Source organism: Leptonychotes weddellii, chromosome 4 (genome assembly GCF_054177405.1).
Source record: "Leptonychotes weddellii isolate Sample4059 chromosome 4, ASM5417740v2, whole genome shotgun sequence".
NCBI lineage: Eukaryota > Metazoa > Chordata > Mammalia > Carnivora > Phocidae > Leptonychotes > Leptonychotes weddellii.
In genome coordinates, this window is record NC_138372.1 from 312,105 (window position 1) to 339,350 (window position 27,246).

At 62.2% G+C, this 27,246-nt stretch overlaps 3 protein-coding genes across 3 annotated transcripts in view; 1 reads left to right on the forward strand and 2 right to left on the reverse strand.

Moving 5' to 3' along the window:
* SDF4 (stromal cell derived factor 4) overlaps positions 1-6,916 on the reverse strand; it is a 14,555-nt gene extending 7,639 nt beyond the window's left edge. Inside the window, exons 1-2 of the mRNA XM_006751206.3 lie at positions 6,778-6,916; positions 2,549-2,901 (exon numbers count right to left, since the gene is read on the reverse strand). Of these exons, the coding sequence (XP_006751269.1) occupies positions 2,549-2,853 (305 nt within the window). The 5' untranslated portion in view covers positions 2,854-2,901; positions 6,778-6,916. The remainder of the gene's footprint in view (positions 1-2,548; positions 2,902-6,777) is intronic.
* Positions 6,904-9,617, forward strand: B3GALT6 (beta-1,3-galactosyltransferase 6). Its single transcript, XM_081817259.1, has one exon. The coding sequence runs from the start codon at positions 7,120-7,122 to the stop codon at positions 8,107-8,109; it is 990 nt and encodes a 329-aa protein (XP_081673385.1). The 5' UTR covers positions 6,904-7,119; the 3' UTR covers positions 8,110-9,617.
* A 9,884-nt stretch (positions 9,618-19,501) lies between these two features.
* C1QTNF12 (C1q and TNF related 12) lies at positions 19,502-24,362 on the reverse strand. Its single transcript, XM_006732442.3, has 8 exons — positions 23,896-24,362; positions 21,502-21,618; positions 21,301-21,421; positions 21,060-21,211; positions 20,450-20,558; positions 20,149-20,239; positions 19,890-19,968; positions 19,502-19,695 (listed from the first exon to the last, which is right to left on the reverse strand). Exons 1-8 carry the CDS (start codon positions 24,058-24,060, stop codon positions 19,597-19,599), a joined length of 933 nt encoding a protein of 310 aa, XP_006732505.1. The 5' UTR covers positions 24,061-24,362; the 3' UTR covers positions 19,502-19,596.
* Between the last annotated feature and the right edge of the window lie 2,884 nt (positions 24,363-27,246).

Below are 27,246 nucleotides of genomic sequence, written 5' to 3' on the forward strand. Positions count from 1 at the left end.
GGGTCTGAGACACCAGCCCATCCTAGAGGGAACAAAGGAGCTGTGACACTCCATGCGGTGTGGGACCTGGACAGGGATGTTGGGAAACCGAGTGAAATCTCACGTCTGCGGTGTAGACAATAGGAACATAGCACTGCTGTTTCTCAGTCTCCACAAATGCACCGTGGTTACCTAAATGTCGGTATTAGGGAAAACTGGCCATCTCTGCCACTCTTCTGTAAACCTGAAACTACTCCAAAATAAAAAGCTTATTTAAGAAATGTTGTGGTGGGGCACCTGGGTGGTTCAGTCAGTTAAGCACCCAACTCAATTTCAGCTCCAGTCATGACTTCGGGGTCGTGGGATTGAGTCCCACGTCGGGCTCTGCACTCAGCCGGCAGATTCTCTCCCTCTCCCTCTCCGTCTCCCCCTGCACAGAGGCAGGCACGGGTGCGTGCATGCTCTTTTTCTCTCTCTTTCTAGTAAATGAATAAATCTTAAAAAAAAAAAGAAATGTTGTTGCAACATTACTTTAATCAAAACCAGGTCCTGCGACCACGTGTGACTCGGGCAGGGAGCCAGTGAGGCGGCAGCTGCGCTGCGACGTCTTAAACCAGGAGCGGCTGTAGGCAGAAGTCGGCGTGGAAACTGCTGCGGCGAGGGGCAGCGAGCGGGGTTAGCTGCTCCCCGTGACCCCGCAAAACAGAGCAGGCATAACAAAAGCGCCTCCCGTGGACAGACACGGCCACACCTGAGAGACTGAAGAGCAAGCAGCCTGGGAGCCAGCCCCGTGCGCCCGCTGGCCCCACTGTCTGCACTCCAGCCAACATGCTCCTAGCACCACAGCCCCGCTGAGCCAGCCCGCCCCTCTCCACCCTGCACGTAGGCCGGCAGGCGCCCAGGAAGAGGAGGCCCAGGTGTGGTCCGGAATTCAACCCTCCCCCCGCCCACGCACAGACATCTGCACACCCGGCCCTCAGAGCCCTGCCAGGTGGGAGATCCAGGGGGCTCGACCTAGAAGGGGCTCTGAGCCACGCCCCCAGCCCCCATGGTCCCAGTCTCACTGCTGAATTTCTGGCTCCATGCTCTGTCATGACACCCGGCTTTGTTCCAACCGGGTGAAGACCTAACCTTTGACAATGAAAATGTAAGCACAGCAGGAAGGTGTCCCGCCTCCCCAGTGCTCCCCCTGCTCCAGTGGGATGCACCTGCTCCTGGCACTGAGCCTCCGGGCCACAGCCCACCCTCTCTGGATTCTGCCCCTTTCCTATCACCTGTCCGAGGGGCCCTGCCTGGTCCCTCCCCTTCAACAGTGCCGGCCCCTCTGGTGACCCCTTCCTCCCAGAGCTCTGGGCCCGTCCACTGGAACCCCCGTCCACTGGCAACACACAAAAGTGCCAAGGAAGGCACAGAAGCAGCCCCAGGAAGAACCTGCTGTTGGCTCAAAAGCTGAGTTTGAATCTGTCTGACGGGAAGATCTTCTAACAGATAAGATATTCACAGGTTCAAAGTTCCACAGGGACCTTGGGGCCCCGGGTGAAGCCACCCTCTCTCCTGAGGTAGATCCTCTTGCCTGTGGGCACACACCTCGCCCCTGGCCCAGTGAGTGGTGCAGACCACCCTCTGCAGGCTGCCAGGAAGGTGGCTCTCAGCGTGGGGATGGATACTCCCAACAGAGTCCCGGGGAGAGCCCAGTGCCCTCTACGTTAGCGGGCCCAATCATGAGCAGATTATCAAGGCCAGTGTCGGCGCGCACAGCCTTGTGCTAACACCCACCTGTCTCCTCACCTGGTCTCGGCCAGCCCACCATCTGCGGACCTTCCTGCCCCCACCTCCTGCCTCCAGCTGGTGGCCCATCTGCTACTCCACCTGGCCCCCCCAGCACCCAGTGCACATAGCACCCCAAAAAGGCAGGCCTCTGGGATCCCCCTGTCTCGCCAACACCCATCCAGGGCAGCCCCGTTGCCCTCCATCTGTTCTCCACCCTCATCCCTGATCCTATGAGTAGACAGCACACAGCACACTTTGTTGTCACCACGCCCAAGAAGCAGGGCTCTCAACACCCCCTTTCACAGATGAGGATGAGGCTGGCGGGCTCAGGGAACAGAGCCCAGGTCCAACCGCCAAGGGCCTCCTCCTGAGCTCATGCCCTGGCCATGAAGCCCCTCACCTCCCCCGGAGGCTCCAAAGCCACCAGGCCATGTGACCTGCGTGTGTGCTCACAGCCAGCACCCATGACCTGTGCGTGAGTCCAAACCTGTGCGACACCTGTGTGCGCTCGGAGTGGCTCCACAGGAAAGTCAGCCCCATGAACGAGCTCCTCTCAGTCTACTCCCTGGAACCGAGAGCCATGAATCCTGGGTCCTGGCACATGGCTGGGCCACCAATACCCTGGGAGCCTGGACCCCACCAGGCCCATGCTGGGCAGAGGACCTCCTAAGGCACAGGCCCCCTGAGACCTGTGGACCCTGCCCCGCCTCAGCACATGGCCTGTGTGAACTTCAGCCACAGTACATGCCAGGTGAGGAAACTAGTTAGATTCTGGCAGCGCCCAGGCCTGGGCACCCACTTGGAAAAGATGACCATCAGCTTCCTCCTGCTTCTCCGTGGCTCTGCGTCCTCCTCAAACCCGTCTATGTCCTTCCCCAGGAAGACCTCCTGGTGGAAGTCCTTGTTGAGGTGCCCATCCATCTCCAGCTTCACCCCATTCAGGTGGTCCGGGGGCAGGATCTCACGCTCATCCTTGTTGCCGGCTCTCTCCCGAGCAGATGAGTGGTTGGCAGGCCGGGCAGACACATCCATCAGAAGGATGACCCCCAAGAGCCAGAGGCAGTGAGGAACCAAGCCACAGTGGGGGGCCTGCGTGGACGCCATGGCCACCTGGGTCCGGACTGTGGGATGGTCTGCAAGTGTGGCCAGGAGCTGGGGAGAGAGGGGCGGGGCAGGTGAGGAAGTGAGGCCTGGGGTTACAGCCTTCCCACCACCCCAGGCACTGCAGAAGGGCAACAGCCTGTGGCTGCCAGACCCCAGCATGCAGTTAAAGGTCTATAAAGAGGACACAGCCATCGTTCAATGGAGGGTCAGCAAATACTTCACTAAAGAGGCGTTTAGTTTACAACATGAAATGCAAGTTCTTGGTTTACAGGATACATACTAAACATACTACTTTTTCCTTTTCCAAAGATACCCACCTCAAAGGCTGCCCAACACCACTAAACCTACCCCTTTTCAATGCCCACACTGGGCATTCCCAGAACAGTCTCTCTCCATCCCTCCTGGCATCGAGACAGACCCCAGAGTCATGGTAACTCACTCTCCAAATCCCAGCTCAGCATTTGTGAGCTCTGTGACCTTGGCTGTCACCTGGCCTCCCCAGCTTCAGTTTCCCCCCTGAAACAGGAAGCTCCCTCCCCCACCCCAACGCTTTGTGAGGACTGGGCCTGGTGCCAGCAAATGCCCAAACCCATCCAGCAGGGCACCAGCCCCTTCCTACCTTCCCACCTCGACGACCGCTGCAGGTGTGCACACACACATTCTGCAAGTACACACATGCACACAGGCACATACACCACACTCGAATGCACATGTACACACGCATGTACATATACAAATACACACGTGTGCACGGATATACACAGCTACGTGTGTATGCGCACACACACACACACACACCCTTGCTCGTGTTCACACAGGAGTACCAGGAAGTCTGTCATCCTTGGTATGCCTGGGCCCCGCAATGAGGAAATGCCACAGTAAGGATCCCAGGGCCACAAGCACTCATGCCCAGCACTCAGCCATCCCAGCCTTCTCCCACATCCAGCTCCTTCCACCCAGGCCTACCTGCTTTCCCTCACACCTTCCAGGTTCCTCCAGATTCCCTTCTGGAATGGCCTGGAATTCCCTTCTGGCTTGTGCCAGAACAGGGCCCAGCTGCCTGCCCAGCTCCCTGCTCAGCTTCTTTTTTTTTTTTTTTTTTAAGATTTATTTATTCATTTGAGAGAGAGAGAATGACAGAGAGAGAAAGAGAGCACATGAGAGGGGGGAGGGTCAGAGGGAGAAGCAGACTCCCCGCCGAGCAGGGAGCCCGATGCGGGACTCGATCCCGGGACTCCAGGATCATGACCTGAGCCGAAGGCAGACGCTTAACCGTCTGAGCCACCCAGGCGCCCCAAGACTTTTTTTTTTTTTTAAGATTTTATTTATTTATTTGAGACAGAGAGAATGAGAGAGAGAGAGCACATGAGAGGGGGGAGGGTCAGAGGAAGAAGCAGACCCCCCACTGAGCAGGGAGCCCGATGCAGGGCTCGATCCCGGGACTCCAGGATCACGACCCGAGCCGAAGGCAGTCGCTTAACCGACTGAGCCACCCAGGCGCCCTCTCTGCTCAGCTTCTCACGGACCTTCATGCTCCACACTCCCCAAAAGGAACTCCAGCTCCTTCTTGCCCTTTACTTAACCTGTTCCTCTCATAGTCTGTCCACCTGGCACACCTGGTGGTCCTCTCAGGTGCAGCTGAGGCCCTCCCCTCCTCTGGCAGTTGTTACAGGGAGGAGCAGCAGAGGGAAGCCCACGGGTACTCAGGGCCCAGGGGTGGTGGCCCTGGACACACTCGCCACAGGCCAGAGTGCCACCTGCAGCCAAGCTGGGGCATGGCAGGAAGCAGAGGGCCCTGCATCCGGCAAAGCCGCACAACCCCCGCAGCCTGAGGGCACACAGTGCTGGACAGGGGCTCCCGCTGACTGGTCTGGCAGCCTGGCGGCACTCACAGAGGCCACCGCTTATCTGATGCTTCCTTTTGACCCTACCTGCTCCTGAATGGCATTATTCACCTGCCAGGTGACACCTTTATGCATTAGTCTTCTGAACCTGTGCACTCTCTGGGCCCTTCAACAAGACCCTTCTCTCTGAACTCATGTGTCCCATTCCTCTGAGGGAGTAATCCCCCTTTCCAGGTCTGCGGAGCCTGCAATCTCCCCACAAGCACCCGAGCCGTGGCATTCTCTGTGCTGGGACTGCCCTGAATCAGATCTACTGCAACGCCACACCCTTCTCTTCACCGTCCCAGCAGCTGTCACACCGTCCACACAACTGAACACGTACAGGAGTCTCTGCCACACCGCGATATGCACGTTCCTGAAAATGACAGTGCTCTGCAAAAGTGCACAATAAAAAATACAGGGCCCAGGGGCGCCTGGGTGGCTCAGTTGGTTAAGCGACTGCCTTCGGCTCAGGTCATGATCCCAGGGTCCTGGGATCAGGCCCCACATCAGGCTCCCTGCTCTGCGGGAGGCCTGTTTCTCCCTCTCCCACTCCCCCTGGTTGTGTTCCCTCTCTCGCTGTGTCTCTCTCTGTCAAATAAATAAATAAATAAAATCTTAAAAAAAAAAAAAGTCATCTGATACAGCTATTCCATCCTCTGAATTAATAATATTCCTCTGGAAGGCGCCTGGGTGGCTCAGTTGGTTAGGCGACTGCCTTCGGCTCAGGTCAAGATCCTGGAGTCCCGGGATCGAGTCCCGCATCGGGCTCCCTGCTCGGCAGGGAGTCTGCTTCTCCCTCTGACCCTCCTCCCTCTCCTGCTCTCTGTCTCTCATTCTCTCTCTCGCAAATAAATAAATAAAATCTTTAAAAAAAAAAAATACAGGGCCCATGGGAACAACACAAGGGACGTATCTCAAGACCAACACAACTCAATATAAACAGGCCAGGAGGAAACCAGTAAGTGGTGTCTGGCGAGGCACCCGCAGCCCCAGCAAAGCAGCTCGGGGGCTATTAAACTGAGTGGAGATGCCGTGCGCAGGTGCCAAGGAGATGCCAGTGGGGCTGCCACTAAGGGGGGCCCAGGAGGAAAGGCAGCCTGCCGTAAGGCAAGACTTGTACAAGCCTGCGGTCACCAAGGTTTCCTTCCCTGCTGGCGTGTAATTCTACCCTGCGTCCCAGCTCTCCCGCTAGGAAAGTGTTGCGCAAGCCAAGATGACCTCCCCTGACATTAGTATCGCCCTCACTGACTGTGGCCATAAAAACACATATCGCATCCAAACAGACTGTACTTTGCTCCCTGAAGAAACAAAGTCAATTCCTTACTTATCTTCACGGGTAGCACACTTCGTTCTGCACAAAAGTAACCCCAAAATAACCGCACAGATACCAGGAGGTCAAGTGAGACTGACACCAGTTATTTATCTTAGCGAGCACAGAAGCAGCAGCGTGGCTCAACACGCCAATCAACTGCTCAGCTCCTCGTCCTCGGCCTGCCCCTCACCGCCCGCCCCCGCCCCGCCACCCCTGGGATTTCAAAGGGCAGGGGCTTGGCCGGCCGGCCAGGGAATCCCCATCCTCTACGACGTCAATGCAGGGTGGCACCACCACCCCGGGGCCCAGCTTAAGCGCAGGCGGCATTTCTTGGCCACCCCGGGGCATCCGTGCTGGCGAGCCTAATCTCTTGCCGTCAGAAAAGCAAACGCTGCATCTGAAAGCTCTGCCACCGCTCTTAGGAGTCGCGTTCAGAGCGCTGATAACAGCGGCCACCGGCTGAACCGGACACCAGAGGCTTTACACGCACGATTTCAAATCTTCACCAAGTCCTACCAATTAGGGCACCTTTTACCGACGAGCGGAGCGAGGTCACCTCGCTGGTAAATAGCGGGGTCCACCCGACTCCCCTGCCGACCACACTCCCTCAGCCTCAGTTTCCCGGCGGCAGCCGTCGGTGAGGGCAGAGAGGACGTGAGCCCAAGGCCCAGCGGCCCGAGGGAGCGTCGGCCTCCCGGCGCCCCCCGCCCCGGGGCCCTCACTCACCGGCTTCCCTCCCCTCGCCCAGGATCCGCTGAGCGGGGCCCGAGCGCCCGTGACGCCTCCGACGGGACTCGCCTAGGCCGCGGCCATCTTTCTTCCGGGAAGAGGCGGAGCTGGACCGGTGCGCGCGGGCGCGACGCCGCCGCGACGGCGCCGGCGCCGCCATATTTTGTCTGGGCGGAAGGGGACGCTCGGCCCCTCCAGGGCAACCAATGAGAAGGGCACGCGTGCCCACGTGCCGTGCGGGCACGTGACGGGCAGCGCCTGGCCCTCCGCCGCTGGTGGACGCGGCCTGCGCGCCGGCTTCGGGGCCTCGGGGGCGCTTCCCGCGCGCGCGCGCGCGCCATGAAGCTGCTGCGGCGCGCGTGGCGGCACCGGACGGCGCTGGGCCTGGGCGGCCTGGCGCTCTGCGGCGCTGGGCTGCTCTACCTGGCCCGCTGCGCCGCCGACGGCCCCCACCCGGCTCCCGGCCGCAGTCCCGCGCCCGCCGAGCCCGCGCGCGCCGCCGCCTTCCTGGCCGTGCTGGTGGCCAGCGCGCCGCGGGCGGCCGAACGGCGCAGCGTGGTCCGCGGCACGTGGCTGGCGGCGGCGCGGCGCGGCAGCCCGGGCGACGTGTGGGCGCGCTTCGCGGTGGGCACGGGCGGCCTGGGCGCCGAGGAGCGGCGCGCCCTGGAGCGCGAGCAGGCGCGCCACGGCGACCTGCTGCTGCTGCCCGCGCTGCGCGACGCGTACGAGAACCTCACGGCCAAGGTGCTGGCCATGCTGGCCTGGCTGGACGAGCACGTGGCCTTCGAGTTCGTGCTAAAGGCGGACGACGACTCGTTCGCGCGCCTGGACGCGCTGCTGGCCGAGCTGCGCGCGCGCGACCCCGCGCGTCGCCGCCGCCTCTACTGGGGCTTCTTTTCGGGCCGCGGCCGCGTCAAGCCCGGGGGCCGCTGGCGCGAGGCCGCCTGGCAGCTCTGTGACTACTACCTCCCCTACGCACTGGGCGGCGGCTACGTGCTCTCGGCCGACCTGGTGCGCTACCTGCGCCTCAGCCGCGAGTACCTGCGCGCGTGGCACAGCGAGGACGTGTCCCTGGGCGCCTGGCTGGCCCCGGTGGACGTCCAGCGCGAGCACGACCCGCGCTTCGACACCGAGTACAAGTCCCGCGGCTGCAGCAACCAGTACCTGGTGACGCACAAGCAGAGCCTGGAGGACATGCTGGAGAAGCAGCAGACGCTGACGCGCGAGGGCCGCCTGTGCAAGCGGGAGGTTCAGCTGCGCCTCTCCTACGTCTACGACTGGTCGGCGCCTCCGTCGCAGTGCTGCCAGAGGAAGGAGGGCATCCCCTGAGCTGCGAGCGCAGCTGACCCACCGCACGTCACGTGGCGCTGGAGGGAGGCCAGGACGGGTGCCTCAGGAGGTGGCCACCGCAGCGAGTCCTTCGGGTCCTGTGGGGCCGCTGCTGAGGGGCCTCCCACTGGCCTTACACGGGCGAAGCTGGCCGGTTCGGCTAGTTACCCAGAACGAGTCCAGCCCTCGCGGGGGCCGGGTGCATTTGGCGACCAGTGGGGTTTTCAGGCAGATGCCAAGCAGCAGTGGACAGCCCCTAGGTCCCAGCTCTGGTGGGCACCCAGGCCTGTGCACCCCCGTGGCCACCATGGGGCCTCACTCCAGACCCCGTCTTGTTCCGGGTCTGGGAGACCCGTGGGTCTTGCCAGGGCGACACATAATGTCGGGGTAGCAGTGTTCTGTCCCTGGATCTCAGCCGGCATGGGCCTAGACTCGGAAGATGCCCAGCTTTGAGTGTGACGGCAGACAGCAGTGGCTTGCAGCCCCGCCCCGCCTGCGCACCTGCTGTCTTCTCCCCAGGTGGAGGAGAGCAGCCAGAGGCTGGAGCCGACAGGCACTTGCGGCCCTGGCCCCAAAGAACGCATCTGGACTAGTTCGGGGGTGGGGGCTTTGTCTCGTCCTGCATCCTGCGTTGACCGTCCACCTAGGAAATCACCACACCAAGAGCTGTGGCTGCAGGGAAGTGACCCCTGGGCTCTTGCATGTTGCCGCTTAACTGTGGGTTGCACCCAGTGGCTTTTATCAGAATCACCGTGGATTTAGTGGGTTAGGTTACCTCTTATGTTCCATGTTGGTGTCATTTGTCACGTGGCAGTCTAAGATTTAACTGTTTTGTTATTTAGCTCCAATGGTATTTTGGTCTGTGTTGCTTTAGCATGAATCCGTGGTAAATGTAATTCAGCGTTAGTCTGTGACTTATAAACATTGTAAATTTGTGTAGGTAAGAGTTTAAGTTAGGAGTGTGTGGGTCTCCGTATTTTTTAAATTATTTAAGGGAAGACTTTTCTATCAGAACTTGAGCTTTGTGGATTAATCTGTTTTTACAGCTTGAGTTACAGACTTGTTACCGCCTGTGTGTTTAAATGTGGAAGAATTCTAAAAGTGTCCATTTCTCTTTACAGTTTACACAAAAGTCAGTCCCATTGTCTCTTTCTGAAAAGACTTTCCTTTTAAGGCTTCCTCACGGCCATGCAGGGGCAAGTGTTTCTCACACACTCATCTGTTATGTTAGACTCTGGGCCCAAGTTCCAGGAATCTGAACCCTTGGAAGCATCGGTGAGGTTTCCCACATTCTGTCTTAAGAAAACAGGCTCTGCTGGTTGGCGTGACCTTTTGGAGACAGAAAGCATTCATGCGCACCCTCCTGGCTGATCACCTCTCATACCTAACACATCCTCAGAAGATCAGGGTTCTTTTCTCCCCATTAAATGTGAAAAGTGAGTGTTGTGGTCATCACAAAAGTCAAATAAAGAGGCTCCAGGACAGCCGTGAGCCCTTCTGTCAGCCCAGTGGTGTGTGATGCTTCACGTTCTTATTCTGGAATCTGGGTTGGGTCGCCTGGCGATGCTGCTGGTGTCTATAGTCCACTTCGGGGCAATGCAGATGTGGGGAGCAAATCTCTGACTTGCCTTTGCACTGCCTTTCCTTTGTGTTCTCAGGCCGTGGATTTTAGGAGCGGGTGTCCTGGTGCTCTTGGGCTGCCGTAACAACCCCACAGACAAGCTGGCTTGAGCAGCAGACCTGTCTTCCTCGCGGTTCTGGAGGCTGGCAGTCAGGTCCGAGTGCTCGCAGGGCCGCGCGTGCTGGTGAGGACCCTCTTCCTGGTGCAGGTGGCCACTTTCTCGCTGCGTCCTTAGCGCAAGAGAGAGCCAGAGCAAGCTCTCTGGTGTCCCTTTTTACAAGGACACTAATCGCACCAGAGGGCCCACCCTCATGACCTCAGCTAACACCAGCTCCAAATACCATCACATTGGGGGTTAAAGCTTCAATCTAAGTTTTGGAGGACACAATCATCCTAGCAGCAGTCTGGGTTATTTGTGTTTAAAGGTAGAAGAGTACCCAGAATTTGGAGTCTTGGGCCAGAAGGAAGGGAGGATGGTCTTGTGGTTGCAATTCTCCTGCCTTTAGAAGGTAGAAGCTGGGCCAGAGAGGTCCCAAGATGTGACAAAGTTCTGATTATAAGGTGACTGTGGGCTTTCTGATCGGCCGCCTCGAGGCAGGCCTGACTGGCCCTGTGAACACATTTCCAAGACAAGGATTCATGAGAGGGTCCAGGTTTGGGGACACTGGGGTGAGCAGAATGGGACCCTGCCAACTGGGGTCAGGTTCCCAAGGGATGCTGAGAACAGTGGGACCTGGTTCCTGCTGGCCATTTTCACCCGGATGTCTTGTCTGAACGTCGGGATCGTTGGAGTTGGCATGTGCACGTCTCCGTTTTTCAGATGAGGAGACAGTGCTTGGACAGACAGCTTGCCGGGGCCACATGCCAGTGGCAGAGCCAGGATCCCACCCAAAGGCTGGACCTCCACATCCCTGCCCAGCATCTACAGTCCTGCTGTAGCTTCCGGGTTTCTCTGGAATGGGCCCCATGGAAAGCATGGCACCAATGTCCAAGACCTCCTAGTAAAAAATCTAAAAATCGAGGGCATGTCTCTTTGGAGGAGCGGGGGAGGGTCCCTGAGCGTTAGCACTCAGTTGAATCACATGGAAGTGCCCATATGCAGTCAGGTTTGACAAAAATGGAAAGTTCATATTGTTCAACGTAAATCATTAAATTTCAAAACAGAACAAACCAGACGCTGGGCTGACTGCGCATCATTACTGCGGTTGTGATGTCCGCATTCAGACCACACTTTGGGGCTAAAGGCCAGAGGCCCCTTCCTAGACTGACCCTCAGCCATCACCTTATCCGTGACCCCAGGGCCTGTGGATAGAGCCTGCCCTCCTCCAGTCCAGCTGGCAGGTTCTCCAGGTCGGGGCATCCCTCCCTAGACTGTACCTCCCACCCACTGAGGCATGCACTATGGGCTCCACACCATCTGGACACATGGGCCCTATAGACCAGGGGCTGAGCTCAGGCTCTCCGTGAGCCCAGCACCGGCCCAGGGCCCAGGTGACAGTAGGCTCTTGGGAGATGGGGAGTCAGACCACCAAACTGGTTTTTATGGGGGGTTTAGGATATAGGACCACTAACTCTTCTCCCAGCCAAACTAGTATCTCTCTTTAAGTGGCCGTCAGAGCCCACCCTTGCAGGGCATCAGGACCAGATGGGCATGGGGCATCCGGCACCACCTCAAGGGGTGCACCTCTCCTCGTGGAGGGCCCTGGTCCTGCCCCTCCCTCCCCTAAGGCCAATGTGGAGAGCCCTGGCAACAGCCCCTTCATGTTCCTGAGAAAGGAGGAAGAGACGGGGGGCATAGAGCCTGAGCGCCTTGGCCAAAGTCCCAGGGCTAGAAAATGGGAGAAACTTCAATACTGGCAGTAAAAGGATGCATCTCCCAAGAATTACGTCAAGCAAGAAAAGTCCATCCCAAAAGGTTGCATACTGGGTACCTCCATTTCCATGACATTCTTGGACGGTCATGGTTCTAGACATGGAGGGCAGATCAGTGCTGCCAGGGGTCAAGGAGGCGAGGTGGAAAGGGAGACGGCAGTTGGTTCTGGGACTGCCCCACATCTGGCTTGGATGTCCACGTCCGGCTTGTGATGTTGTCCAGTAGTTTTGCAAGACTCTGCCACTGGGGGAGACTGGGTGAGGGGCACGGCACCTCTATTTGTCAAAACTGCATTGAATTTACAATCATCTCAAAATTTAAAATTTAAAAATATATACTACAACACTAATTCTAATACAAAAGAGAGAAACGTGGGACCCGAGAGAGACTCTGGAGGAGGCAGGGCGCCCTAGGATGGCCGGGCACCAAGAAGGGACCACACAGTCATGCTGGAGAGAGTAGTGCGACTCCCAGAGGCAAGCCATGAGCCCTGTGGTGAATGGGAGTTGGTGTGGTACCCCACCATCTGCCCTGTCCCCCCCAGATCTGAGCCAAGACCTCCCCTGCCCCCTCACACCCCCCAAAAGCCTGGGTCCACCTGGTGGATCAGGGACATGGTAGGGACTGAAGGAGATGGGGCCTACAGTGTGGGGGGGGGGCTCCCCTGGACACACACCTGCTGGAGGAGACCATGTGCCAACCGGGCTGCAGGTTCATGGTTGAGCCCTAGACTAGCACAGCTCCTGATGCCCAGTGGCCCTCACCCCTCCCAGCTGCATGCGCATCCCTGACCCCTCGCCTCTGGCTGGGTGGGCCTCCCAGAGCTCAGCACAGACCCTGCCTCACAGGGGCAGGCCTCCCTCTGTCCCGCATCTGGGCTGGGAGGACTGGGTCCTGCAGTGGGAGGAAGGGGCTGGCTGGGTCATGGCCAGAATCCACAGGGTCTGACAGGGATGGCCAGTGCGCCCCTCAGCCCCCACCTGACCCAGGCACCTGGTCCCCATTGTGAGACCTTTCACCGTCTGGGGCCAAGGGAGCACAGGGTCGATGGCCACAGACAGGCCTAAAGCAGGCCAAGCATCCAGCCCCGCTCAGGACCGCCGGAGGAACCATGGAGAACCGCGTTCAAAGGCACCTGGGCTGCAGGTAGCCCAGTGAAGACCGTATTACACCTAATTTGCTCCTTGGTGCTTGCACTCGGTCCCAGGGGCTTGGAGAGAGGCTTGGGCTGTTTTTCCTCCTCATAAGTATGCTCGGGGTTGAGCTGTGGGGCAGCTCAGAGCCTGCCCGGAGTCCAGGGAGCAGGCGGAAGGCCTCCTGTGTCTGTCCTAACACCAGGACCCGGCCTCAGAACCAACACTGGGCTCTTAAAGGGTTGCAGTCCAGGCCCTGGGGGTCTCCTCATTCCTGAGACCCTATGGCCCTCCACCCTTGGGTCTCCCTGCCAGGGGTTACACCCCCCCAGCCCCCACCCAGATGACCCTCCCCACAGCCTTGAGAGCTGAGATAACCCCTTCACCTGTCACCTGGCCTCTACGGGCAACCCCCTTCTTCAGGGCCAAGGTGGGCTCACTGCCAGCCGGGGTTACCCCCAGAGCTCCCCCCCTCCCCTCACACAGCCGCTCCCACTCACCCCCAACAGTCTCCTCTGACCCAGCCCCATTCCCCGCCCTTCCTGACCCCCATATCCCCTGTAGATGGTGCTCTTAGCTCCCCATCCTTCCCCAGTCCCCCTCTGAGACCCTCACAGCCTCCAGCAGAAGCCCCAGCACGAGCTTCCACGGGCACACTGCACTGACTGCTTCAGAGATTTCCCAAAGCAAACAGAACAACCCACCACCCACGTGTCCTGGGGCCCGCATGCCCCGGGCAATGTCCTCTGCTGGGCATCTCTGGAGCCACCACCCCTTCCTCCCCGAGGACCCTGAGCCTCCCCATTGTGGGGTCACACGGGAGGTTCTGCCGTGGGTGGGGCGGCCTGAGGGGTGGTAGCAGGTAAGGAGAGTGGGAGGGGGGACTGACAGCCTCAGGTGTTTGCTCAGCGCTCTGCTTTGCCCACGGCCTGGGGCTGGTGGGGATCACAGAGGCTGATGGCCATCAATGCAGGGCAGCCACTCCCAGCTCCTGACCTTCCCCTAGACCCCCGAGGGGCCCAGAACAGGACATGGGAAATGAGTGAAAACAGGACAGATGAGCAGCTCCGTGAGGCTAGGGCAGGGCCCCAGCGCCGGGGGGCCTGTTCTGGGAGGTCCCAGGGATTTGGAAGGCCATTCTGGATGCTTGCCTCAGGTGCCCAAGTCTGAAGACCGGGCAGAGATGTGGCCCTCGGTCTGAGCACCAGCAGGTGTCCAGGGGCCCATCGAGCCCCGTCCAACTGGTGGGGTCCTGGAGACAGTACCAAGCCTGAAGGGGGACGGTGGTGTCAGCCAAGTTGCTCTCAGGAGACCCGGCCTCTGCGGAGATGGGGAGAGAGTAGCTCCTGCCCCTCCGCTTAACAGAGACTTGAAGGCTTCACCTGGGCCATCTCAGGAGCGGGGGCGCGGGGGGGACCCAGGAAGTGATGAGGGTCAGGGTCTCTACAGAGCGGTCTCCACTTGGCTTGGAGATGAGAACCACCCCAGAACACACCCCCCCATCCTAGGAAAGGGACCCTGGCAGCTGGGTGGGCAGCCAGAACTGGAATCTGGGGAGGCCTGGGCAGATGGGAGCGGCGGGGGAGGCAAGGGGCAGCAGCTCGGCGGGCCACTCAGCAGGACGGTCAGGGCCCCTCCCACACACATCTGTGGCTAGCAGGTGGTGGTGCCCAAAGTAGCCTCCACACACAGGTACCCCCGTCTCCCCTGGCCCCAGGTCCCTGCACTTCCCCTGCACATGGCCCCAGGCCCCTTCTGCTACAGCCAGCGGGGTCCACCAAGCAGAGCTCAGCCGGCTGTGGTGCTGGGTGTTGCTCCAGGCCAGGGCGGAGCCAGGGCCACGAGTGGCCTGGACAGCGCGTTGCTCTGTGCAGAGGATGGAGGCTGCACCCTGGGCTGCTCTGTGCTCAGCACAGGCAGTGGCTGGCCAGACAGGAAGCCTGCAAAGACCCTCACCCAGCTCCCACCTCCACCGACCCAGGGCTGACCCAGCCTGGTGACCCGAGGAAAAGGAAATCCAAGCCTGGCCCGCTCCTTCCAGCGGCGTCCTTGGATCTCGGCGGCCCAGCCCCCATGCGGTTCTCCATGGTTCCTCCGGCGGTCCTGAGCGGGGCCGGATGCCTGGCCCGCTTTGGGCCTATCTGTGGCCATCGACCCTGTGCTCCCTTGGCCCCGGACGGCGAAAGGTCTCACATGGGGACCAGGGGCCCCTGCACCCTGACGCAGGCACCCACTTGGTCCTACAAAGGGAGTGATGGAAAGAAGGCCGAGCCAGGCTCGAGCCCGCAACAGCAAGGCCCCTGTGTCAGGCCCTCCCGCCACGGGAAGAAGGATCAGACAACCCCACGGTGAAGGCGCGTCCTGCTGTGAGCGACCCCAGGCTGCTGGGCCCGCCTGAAGGCGCGTCCTGCTGTGAGCGACCCCAGGCTGCTGGGCCCGCCTGGCGGGGAGGGATTCAGGCCTACAGCAGGGGGCCAGCAGGGGCCGGGAGGCAGGCAAGGGGCTCTAAGGAGGCTGAGTGCTTGCTTCTGGAGATGCTTTACGTCAGAAATGGAGTTTTGCTTGGCCCTCTGACACCCTTCCTGTTCGCTCCTGTTCGCGCTGCCACCCCCTCACATACCCAGGTTCAGACAGAGCAGCCTGGAGGGGCCGCAAGTGCAGCTGGGGGTCCCTCCTACCCTCGAAGCCGCCTGGGTGTGTGTGACATGCCGGCTGTTGCAAAACTGACGTTATCACACCAGAGGAACCCATGAGTCACTGCCCCGGAGCAGGGGCTGCACCCCAAACCCTCCTGAACAAAGGCCTTTTGTCCCCAAGCTCCACCACTCCCGCCCCCAGGCCCGCCCGTGCACAGGGTCAGACTCACGAGCGGGCAGACATGCCGACGGCAGCCGGAGGCAGGGTCAAGGGTCAGGGCTGCGTTCTTGACACCTGGACATGCCTCCCAGCCCTCTTGGACCCAGCTGCACGGTCTGGGCTCTGGGAGACCCGGGGTGCTGAAGGCCTCCGCTCTTGGGTCAGCTCAGGTGCCCGGGGCTAGAGCCCCAGCAGCTGGCTGACCCTGGGGCAGGACCCTCAGGTCAGGGAGCGCTCAGAGCCCAGAGGGCGCAATGGCCAAGCCCAGTCAGTGAGCAAGACCCCAGGGAGGCAGCGCCCCACCCTGCCCCCCAGCTCCTGTCTCAAGAGGGCTCCCTGGCCTTAGATCAGCGCTCTGTGTTCAGGACAGAGACCTCAGGTGAGATAAGGCTCCCTGCTGCCCGCAGTGAGCTTCTGCGTCAGGGCAGTGTGCTCGGAGCTCCTCCTTGGGGGTGAGGAATCCCTGTCCCTTGCCGCCATCCCCCAGAGTCCCCAGCCATCACAGTGAGCCCAGCTTGAGGTTCCCCGCCTCAGGGTCCCGCGGTTTTGTGACCATCAGCATGGTCCAGCCAGCTGGCCTCCCTGATGCCAAAGACCCCAAGCACAGCCATTCCCAAGCTCAGTGACCGGCTGGCCAGGGGCTCCAGCCACTAGGTCCTGGACACCTGTCCTGTGTTTGCTCCCAAGGGTCCTGGCAATTCTAGCTTAACAAAGAAAGTCCTTGCCCCAGGCAGGGATAGAGGAGACACAGAGACCACCGCTCCCAGTCAGAGACACCATCCCAGCCACTGCCAGGACAGGGAGCCTGGGGACAGGCAGACCCAAAGAGAGAAGTACAGAAACTGCCCCCCAGACCCCCGCACCCCCAGGCCAAATCTCAGTCCCTGGCCCAGGTCACAGGAGTCAGGACGTCTGGTCTGGGAGTGAGACCCTCCCAGGTGTGCTCGGAGGAACCTGGCTGGGGATAGGTAGCCACCCTTGGAACAGCCCCCGCTTACCAGCCACAGGCCCAACCTGAAGGGGTGAAGTCAGACCCAAAGCTGGGCCCTGGCCCGGCTATATGCTAATGTCCACACTTCTGGCAGGGACCCCAGGGCCCAGGTGAGGGTGGGGGGGCCTCTTCCGTAAGCCTCACCCCTACCCTGTCCCATCCCTCAGCCCCACAGAGAATCATGGTGTGAGGGAACGGGCGGCCTTCTCACTCAAAGCCTGGAATCGCGCCCCCACAACGCCCCTCCAGGCTCCAGCCCCGCAGACCTAGGGTGGGGCCCAGCTGCTAAGCTATAGCGGTTTCTCCTGGCCCCCAACAGCACTTCCCAGCTGTCCTGAACCAGACAGCCACATTCCTGTCTGCACTCAAACCAGACAGCGCGCCCAGGGTGCTAGAAGGCCAGGCTATGGCCCGACACTGAGACACCCCCTCCCCCAGGGTCCCAAGGCCTACCGTGGGGCCAAGAGGGGCCAGTCAGTGGCAGTGCAGGGCTAGGGGATCCCAGAGGAAGCGTGCTCCCTCCCACGAGCCCCTACCTAGTAGAGCAGAGCCCCGAGCCCTGCCTGGCAAGCCCCAGGGTCAGATGGAGGTTCTGGGAAGTGAGCCCTAGAGGAGGTCAGTGAGGTCAGCCCATTACTTCCCGCTGTTCCCGGGTAGGGTTCGGGGTCAAGGGTCAACCCAAGGCCATCCAGAGCTGTGCAGCCACTCTGGCTCTGGCCCCAGCCAGACGCTCAGGCCACCCCAAAACACAGCTACAAATCCAGAGAGGCCAGGCCGGGACAAGAACCCCATCTCCCAGGCTCTCCCACTCCCTGGAGCCCCCGCTCAGGCTGGGCATCACCACAAGGGCCCAGGGCCACCTAGGGGGCTCCAGACCCCTCCCCAGGCCACGGGAAGCTTTTCAAACACCACAGTTTGGGTTGAGGACAACACGGCAGCACTGTTCCACTGAAGCAGGTCCCAGAGTCAGCTACTTGAGAATCTTCATCTTCTCCATGTGCAGAAGACTGCTTTCCCTTGTATCTGTGGGGCCGGTACCCGGGCCCTGGAAGGCAGGCTATGCCTTTGGGAGCCTCACTCTGCACCGGCCCCTTGCTCACACTGGGAGGCCAGGCTGTGTCCTTGGGGGCCTGTCTGAGCCTGGGGCCTGAACCCTGGGCCCCCTCAGCTCACGGCCCTGGATGCTGTACAGTAGCCACCATGGCCCACCCCAGCCCCCCATGACTTTGCTCCCACACCCTCAGCCATGGAGGCTCAACTGGAGACAGCACATTCCAAGGGAATTATAGCTAAGTGGCTAATGACCTCTGATTAGGGTGGCAGAAACAGGGAGGAAGACCAGACAGACCTGGAGGCAGGTGCAATCGGGCGGCGGGCCCAGGGCCCTGGCCACCTGCCCACCGTGGGCTCCAAGGGGCTGGCCTGGTTTGTCCTTCTTGTCCTCGCCTCTCATCTGTCATCCCCTGTCTGTCACTCTCTGTGGACCCTGGGCCCCATCTCTGGGTCTGGGTCTCCATCTCTGTCATCACAGTCCCCAAAGCCCATCTGGATACCATGAGACCTGCCCCCGCCTGGACCTGACCAGGTAGGGGACTGGCTGGCGTTGAAGGACCTGCAGGGGAGTGGGGAGCCCCTGGATGCAGTGAGGCCCCAGGCACAGCTGAGAGTCCGGCTGGGTGCTGGCCATTATCTTTCAGCATCCCCGTCCCCTGTTTCCCTCTGTAAACGGGTGTCCGGCATGGACAGTGCCCACAGCCAAGCCTAGCGCAGGACCTCAATAATGGGAAGTGGGAGACAGTGCCCCCTCCTGAGTTTCTGCCTCCCCGGTGTGCCCCTCCTCTCCCAACCTCCCCAGAAAGGCACCCGTGCCCCGCCCCCCATCCCCGCAAGCTGCCAGAATATCCCGCTCAGACCGGGCCGGCGCCTGCAGCCACCGCGAAGCACAGACACCCCCAACTCGGCCCCCAGCCCCTGACGCCACCCTGGGGCGACCAGGGAGCGAGGTGAGGACGGGTCATCGGCCAAGTCTGTTGCTGTGGGGGCTGGCGCCAGCCCGGCACCAGCACTCTCCTGCCTCATTACTCAGCGGGCTGCAGGGAGGGTCCCCAAGGGGAGGGGCTGGATAATGGCTCTCGGCTCCGATCTCTTCCCGCCCTGCCTCCCCTCCCTGCCCCTTGAGCCAGCGGGCAGACCCGGGAGCCCTTGTCCTCCCCGCCCCCTGCCCATCCCCGCTCAGCCTTGGAGAGGGGGCTTCAGGCCCTGCCCCCAGCTCCCAGGCATCTGTGGAGGGGCCAGGGGCCTGGCCTGGCCCCCGGCCCCCGAGGTGGGGCTGCCCGCTGAGGGCCCAGGTGCCAACCAGAGATCGTATCTCCGCAGCTCTGCAGGGGCCCGGACATCCCAAGACCAATTTACATTCTTTGGTCTGGGTTCTCTGGAGCCAAAACAGGGTGGGGGGTAGAGGGCCCCAAATCCACAGGAGCCGCAGGCACGGCCTTGGCCACCCCACCTGGGGTTTGTACGGGCCTCCGGGAGTGGAGAGGTGCCCTTGGCTCCGCCCCGGAAACGCATGCGCACTTAGCACACCGGGGGTGAGGCGCACCGCCCTCCGGGTTCACGTGCGCAGCCCTGTGCGTGGCCCCCACCCGCGTGCTCCCTGCGCCTACCCCCGCCGGACAAGACCCTCTGAAGGGCTCCCCACCTTGCTCTCTGCACCCCAGACAGGGACAGCGCACGGTATCCGGCTGCCATCTGACGCACCAACTTCTGGGACTTCTGGTTCCCAGGCTGAATGGGTCTGGGCCCCTGGCCCTGCAGGTGTTATAGGCCGCTGCCTCCAAGACTGGACATGAGACAGCACGTCCTTCCGGGGCTGCACCCCCACCCCCACCTCCACGATGACTCAGTAACCAGGCGACAGGGAGGGCTGAGAGCTCTTTATTGCTGTGACCACAGGTTTAACAGAGGACAGTGGGTGTGTGAGGGCCAGCAGGTGCTCTTGGCCCCTGTCTGGCCCTCACGTGCCCAGGAGCAGGCCGGAGAAACTGGAGCCACTCTGGATGGTGAGGGTGGTCCCGGAGCCGTTGTCCACAAAGACGGAGGCATACTGTCCAGCCTGCAGACACCCCACAGTGGGCATCACCACCCACGGCGCCCGCCTGCCCAGGGGGCAGCATATGGAGGAATGAAGCTCGAGCCCCATCAGGCAGCACCCACCCCGGGGGTCACGTGGCCGATGTCCGTCCACTCGCTGGGTTAAGCAGTGCCAGGCCAAGGCTCCTCCCCACCCATCCAGCCCTCCAGCCTCACCTGCAATTGCAGCAGCCCCTCCACATGCACGGTGAAGACCCTGCCGCGGCTCTCCAGGCCCGAGATGGCCTCCAGGGACCTGGACGCGGCGCCGCAGGGCGAGGGTGAGGGCACGTTGGCTGTGGGGCCAGCCCCCCCCCCCCCACCGGGTACACAGCTCTGTGTCCTGCCCTCTCCCCAGGCAGGACAGTCCAGGCTTGGGCACCATCCCCCACGGCCCCCGCAGCATCAAGAGTGCCCGCAAGGAAGGCCCACTCACGTGTGTCGATGACACAGGGACTCAATGCAGATGAGCACCCGCACTGTGTCCCGAGCCCGCGGCCGCACCCTGCCCTGCAGCTCCCTGTGGTCTGTGGAGACAGGCCCAGCCTGCAGCAGCCCCCAGGGAGGACAGAGCAGAGAGGGGCGGTGGCTAGACTGCCAGGGGCGGGCCCGGGAGCTGCTGAGGGCTGGGGGAGAGTGGGCCCTGAGCGAGAACCCCCCTCCCCTGCGGGAGGTGGGGATAGAACAGGAGGCACCTCTTCAATGGGACCCAGGCCTGGGGGCTGGCCCCCACTCACCCACATGCAGGCTGGCAGAAAACTGGAAGATGGCGGTCACCGGGGCTGTGAACCGGCCCGACGCCAGGCTCAAGCCAGACCCCCGCAGGAAGGCGCCCTGGGCCGTGGGCTGGAGGGATAGCAGGTGAAGAGCCGGCTGCAGGGCCTGGGCCCTCATCTTGCACATCCAGCCTGGGGGAGGCGCCTGTGACCAACAGCTGCCCCCCCACACCAAGCAGGGCCCAGGTGGGCAGGATGGGGTGGGGGGAACCTGTGTGTCTTCACCCACCTGGGCCTCTGGGCACAGGCTCCAGGCCCGAAGGGATGGGTGAACCCTCAAGAGCCCCCACCAGGGAGGGCATCCCTGGCTCCTGGCCACCTTGGACCCCACCCTAAGTCGTGGCACATGGGACCTGCTAACCCTGACCCAGGTCACCTCCTCCCCACCCCGCCCCCCGCGCATGGCTCCCCCAGGCGCCCCCTGGGTGTATGTGCTGGGTGTGAGACCTGCCTAGCGGTGGGGAGCCGACCCAGCACCCTGCCCCCCCCCACCGCTGGCCGCTGCTGGCATTGAGGACGGCCTTCAGCAGATGCCCCGAGCAGACCAGGGCTCGCCCCGACGCGCACTCACAGCCTGGAAGCCATGCAGCTCCACCAGCGTCTTCTCGTCCACCACCATGGGGCCCTTCAGTGCACAGTGGAAAGCCTCGGCCACCAGCCGCCCACCAGTCCCCTCAGGCAGCAACGGGCCCAGCAGCCCCAAGAACCGGCGCTCGGTGGCCTCTGTGGGGAAAAGGGTGAGGGCAGCGTCTTGGGGTTGGGGCGGTCACCCCCAGGGCCCAGGCGGGAAGAGTCCGGGACAGCAGCCTCACCTTTCAGCATCTCCTGAAACTCTCGAAGCAGGGCCTCCTGGGTGACTGCGGCACCGGGGGGTCCGGGGGGTCCGGGAGGCCCGGGGGGCCCGGGGGGCCCGGGGGGGCCAGAGAGGCCTCGCTGGGGGGAGGCAGGAGAAAGTGAGGGTCCCAGTGGGAACCACAGCCCCCCCTGCCCTGGGTTCAGACCCCGGGGCTCACCGACTTCTTGTCCCGGCCCCTGCACCGTGTCTTCGAGGCCCCCTCGTCTGGCCGCCGGACGAAGTTCAGCCATGTCATGTGGGCGTCTGAGAACTCAGACCCCAGGGCCACAGGTGGCTGCAGGGCCAGGGACAGAGCTAGCGTGCTGGCCCCGAGGCCCCCGCGGGGAAACTCAGGGCCCAGGCCACCTTGGGCAGGACTCAGGGCACGCACAAGATACGTGGCAGCGGGGCACCGCAGGCCACCCTGGGGACCCAGGCCTGGACGCACGCAGCAAGGGCTTCCTCTGTGGAAGCCAGGACCTGATGTCCGGGCACCTTGGTTTTGGATCTGTGTTGGAGCACTTGTGTCCCTTCCCGCTGTGCCGGGTTACCCCCAAGCAGACAGGCACACCCATGTACACATGGGGCCAGCCGCACACGCCCCAGCAGGTGGGCGGTAAAGAGCAGGAGCAAATTTCGGTGGGGCGGTGGGGGGGCTTCCCAAGAGCTTCAGAGCCACGCCAAGCTGGGGCGAGGATGGGCACAGGCTCTGCTTTGTGCTGGGCATCAGGGGTGCGAGCGGGCAGCCTTGGCACTCCCGCCGGCCCCGCCCCTCAGGCTCGGACCCAGGCCACAGCCGGCCAGCCCACCTGGCTGTTCAAGCAAGGTCTGGGAGGGGCAGAGTGGAGCTGCCTAAGACCATGCCCCCCTCCACCCTCCAACGACCCCCTCCTAAGCCCAGTTTCTGCACCAGGACAGGCAGGAGAGGCAGGAGCACCCTAAGCCCCAAGGTCAAAGAAGGAGCACATCATGCCAAGTAAGGGGGCGTGGGCTGGGGAGAGAGTCGGCCTGCCTCTGAGGAAGTCTGCCTGCCAACAGGAAGCTCATGAAATGGGCAGGAACACAGCAGATGTTGGCCTGGCTGGGAGGGAGCCAACATCATGGGGCTAGCAGAGCCCTGGCCACTCTCGGAGCGCTGTTCCCGGCAGGGCAAGCTGAGAGGTCCTGACTCAGGCAGGTCCAGTCCAGCAGTCTGCCCTCAGTCCCAAACATGGCAAGAGCCAGGTTCCCGGGGCAGGTGCTGCCTCCCGACCCGGGAGGGCCAGGGCCTCTCAGCAGACCAGACAGGCCTCTATCCTGGGGGATGGGAGGGGCAGGAGGGTGGGGTGCCTCCCACCCCTGATCTGGGCCCCACCCAGAGAAGAGAAAGAAGCCAAGAATATTTGAATGTCCTGGTTCCTCGCATATCTGTTATCTGCCTGATCCCCTGGCTGCCACCTGCCCTAGCCACGCTTGAGGGACCCAGGAGCCTGGAGAGACAAGTCCATCAGTGGTGTCTAGGGGCCAAGGGGCAGGTGGAAGATGAGCCCACCCCTAGCAGGAAGAGCAGGGGTCCCAATGTCTGGGGAGGGCTGTCCTGGGATATGTGTCCCATGGCAGCCCCCCACCATGGAGGCCACTCCTGGAATAGAGATTTGCCTGATTGTCCCCAGATGGACCTGTGCCTGCCCCCAGAAGCTGTCGGTAGCCCACCCTTCTCTGGCTGGCAGGGCCCAAGGACTCAGTCTCCTCAGCCTGCCCATCTGGAAAATGGGGCCTCGGGCTCCAATGGGCTGCGTGGGCTGAGAGCAGCCGGGCTGGCTGCCGCAGAGACGCCCTTGGGAGGCGGGAGGCCAGGATCAAAGGCATGAGGGCTTGGGGGGTGGGGGGACTGCCCCAGCAGCTGCCTCTCCCTTTCCAGGCCTGCGGCCCCCAGGTGGGCAGCTGTGTGAAACCACCAGGCCTGTGTGGGTGGGGTCAGCGCCAAGACCCCCTCAGGAGATGCTCAAGAGGGTGGAGGACCAGGGCTGAGGCAGCTGCAGGGATCTCTTGTCTCAGAGGGGGCCCCAGGGGCCGACTGAGGCCAGAGGGACTCCCAACGACCAGAACACAGCCCGCGCCAGAGGCCATGGGGTGCTGGCTACACAGTGGGGGTTAGGGCAAGGACCTCCGGCAAGCACAGAGCCCAGGCTAGCCTTAGCCTCTCCAGCCACTCAAGCTGTGGGATACCTGGGTTCCCAACAAGGGGTCTAGAGCTCCCCCCGCCCCACGCCTGAATTAGCAACTACACCCAACGGCAGCAAGCTACTAGAGGCACGTGGGACCTGGGGCTTCAAAGGTTTCGCTGCAGCCCCTCTGGGAAGCCCCTCCCCTCCCCCACCCTTCCCCTGGGCCCGGGGGACCCAGTGGCCGCCCCAAGAGCCGCTGCTGCAAGTCCTGCCCAAAGCCCCACTGCACCGAGACAGGATGGGGAGGCCCGGAGAGCCGGGCAGGGCAGAGCCTGCGCGTGGGAGGACAGCCCAGAGCCCAGGGGCCGCCTGAAGCCTGGGAGTGTGCGCACACCCGCACCCGCGAGCAACCAGCCCGTGCGTACCTTGGGGGAGCGGAGCAGCCCCTCACTGTTGGACGCGGTGGCCGTGGGGGGCTCAGTGCGCTGGCTGGGCTGCCGTGGCCTCTTGGGCTCCCGCTGCGCCCCGACGCCCCCAAGGAGCATGACCTGCAGCCAGAGGGCCATGGCGGCGGCCCAAGCCCAGCGCATGGCGCCCAGCGGCTCCAGACCTTGGTGGCGGCTCAGCGCGGCGAGCGGGGACTCCCAGGTGTGCTCATGGGGGCAGCATTGCAGCCGGCACTCAGGGCCCCCGGGGGAAGACACAGCCCCAGGGGGCACCTAGCCGCCCCCCGTGCATGCGCAGGCGGGGCGAGCCTGGACAGCAGTAGGACGGGCACCACGACGGGCAGACGACACAAGGGACCCGGCAGAGGCAGACGCGCTCCTGAGCCCGCGGGCTGGGGCCGGCGCCGGCCTCCCCTCACATGCAGTGCCCGGGCTGCCCGCGCACGCCGCCAAATAAGCCTTCCCCTCCTCCCCAAAACTCCAAGGGGGAGGGCTCACACTCTGCTGGTCTGCCAGCCAACAAGGGCTCCCCCGCCAGCCCGGGGGCGTGGACGGGGGCGTTAGGCTGCTGCAAGGGGCTGTACCTCCCCAGGGCGCTCCCTGCCTTTGGAAACAGCCCCCACCCTTCTCCAGGAGGGCCAGCTCACCCTGGAAACTGTTAACATGAATTCACTCCACCCGCCTCCCAGCTAAGCTCCCGGCACCTCACACCCAGCCCCTTCAGGGTGGTGGCCCAGGAGGTCCCAGGGTAGGGACAAACTCCATCAGGACCCACAGCCCCATCTGCCCTTCCTACATATGACCCACCTCACTCAGCCCCTCCGGATCCTTCCAGCCCTACCACAGGCGCCCTCCAGGCCCTCTGACAGAGGCCCCCCGACCCCAGGGTCCCGGTGATGCCCGGAAGCCTGGTTCAGACCCTGCTCCTGAGAAAGGCAGGACCTAGGAAGGACAGCTGACCTACTGGGCTCCCAGCCTTGTCCTGGCCTAGGTGACCCTGGGCACTGGCCCTCCACTGGGGGTGAGCATGGCTAGCGAGGAGAGGGACTGACTGACCTCAGAGAAAAGCATGGTGGGTGGCCTAGCTGAGGGTGCCTGAGTCCCTCTACCCACTCCTCTTCTTGGGGCACAGGCCAACCCTTACAGCCTGAGGGGGTGCCCTCACCCAACCAGGCCTCTCGGCTTCCTGCTGTCCTAAGCCAGCAGGGGAAAGGGACATGTCCCCAGGCCTTTGCAATCCGGAGGTCAGCACGACGGTGAGCCCTGCCAGAGGAGCCTGCTGCCTCCACAGCTGTCCAGCCCAAGGAGAGGGAGCACAAGATTTCCCCCCAGCTGGACCTGAAAACCAGTGGGTGGGTCCCCAGAGAGAGTTAGGGCCCTTCCTTAACCACCTGCCTACTGCAGGCAACAGGATGACCGGGGCCAGCTCAAGCCAACAAAACCTTGCAGTCAGTCGCCACAAAACGGGGGCCCGGGGGGGCTGACCGCTGCCCCTCAGTGGACCAGGACTAGGAACGGTCGGAGCCGTGGCTAGCCCCCAGAGGAGCTGCTGCTTGCAGTCCAGTCTAGAGGAAGCGGGCACACTGGTCCTAGTGGACAGCGTAAGAGTCCTCCTCCCGGCACTCCTCAATTTCCAGACGTCCACTAGGAACGATGAAGGCAGACCCCAGCCCCAGACCGTGTCCGTGGCCACTACAAGCAGAGCTGCCCCAGAGACAAGCCTGGTGGGGAAGATGTGAGGAGAGTCGGCCTGGGGTCATCCGTTCCCCCCTCCCGGTTCAGGCAGAGGTGGTCGGGTCCGGGGACAACAGCGGGCGGTTATGGCGAAGTCCGAGCTCGCTGCTGGAGCCTCAGCTCTTTCGGGTGTCCAGCTGGTGAGCCGGCTCCCAATGCCTGGGTCTTGAAGGGGGCCACGCTGCAGAAGATTCCCTTGTGCTCTGCCCGGCTAGAACCCTGGATGTGACCTGCACCCACCACCAGGTCAGGAAGGTAGCCCAGGGACTCCCACTGAGCTGCTAGACCCCTCCTGCGGTGCCCAGGAGGCTGGGCACCTGACGGCCCGATCCGTCAGGGCTTCAGTGTGTCACAGAGTGCGAGGGCCAATGCACCATCTCCGACTGGCTGCTGTGTGGGCACCGCCAACTGGCCAGCCTCCAGCACGGTCCTACAGGCGGGTCGACCTACAGCAGACGACCTCTGAAGCTGGACGGGGGAGCCACACGGCAGTGGGCCTCAAACAGGCCCAGCCCCGGCTGAACCATGGGTTCTGCTCCCATCCCCAGGCACCTCGACCATCAGCAGGAAGCAGGAGCCACTTCGCTGGCCCACTGGTTCATGAGTCTCAGCCAAGCTGTGCTCTGCAGGGGGACACGGCCCCCTTGGGCTCGGGTCCAGTGTCAGGGAAGCAGCTCTCTGCTCTTCAGTGCCCCCTCCCCTTCTCCCCTGCATCCCATGGTTCCTTCCAGCGGCCAGGCTCCCCCCGTGAGCACAGGAGCTGCCTGGAAAACCACCAAAGAGACCCTGCTCCCCAGTCCTCCACGCCCTCCCTACTGCCACAGACACCCACTGCCCGTGGAGGGGAGGCCCAGGCCAGCGGCTGCTTCTCTGTACCCCGACACTGGGCACTGTCCCCACAGCAGTCTGCCCCCCATGACGGTCGCTCCAGCCTCAGACCCAGACCCAGACCCCTCGGCTGCATTTGCAGTTTCCAGTCTCAGACTTGGGCCTGGGGAAGCTTCCTGGGGGAGATGCTGGCAACGCCCTTTGCAAGACCACTCTCCACACCTCCAGGACTCCTTCACCTGTGTCCATGCAGCCCGAGTTTGGTCAGGGGCTTTCTCCCTGAATTAAGAGACTCCAAACACGGCTTGCACTCAGTGGTTCAGCTGGGACAACTACTGGGGACGCCCAACGTCCACCAGGGACTCCACACGAGAGGGAGGGGCCGGTGACCCCTCCGAGGGAGAGCAACATGGACACGGGGTCAGACGTGTAGACCCACAGGACAAGTTCATCTTTTTTTTAAGCAATCTCTACACCCAATGTGGGGCTCAAACTCACGACCACGAGATCAAGGGTCACCTGCTCTTCCAAATGGGCCAGCCAGGCGTCCCAAGGTCATCTTTCACCTTGGGTCACTGCAGACAGCTCGCCGCCTTGGACACTGGGTGAAGGCTTTGTACAGCACGGATCATTTCTACCGCTGACAAAGGGTTTTTAATAGTTGAGATTTCACATACGGCGCGGAAATAACCCACGTTAAGTAAAATATTTGCTATGTAATCTGCCTCCTCAAAACCTCAGGAAACATTAAGTGTTTGGATCAGATCC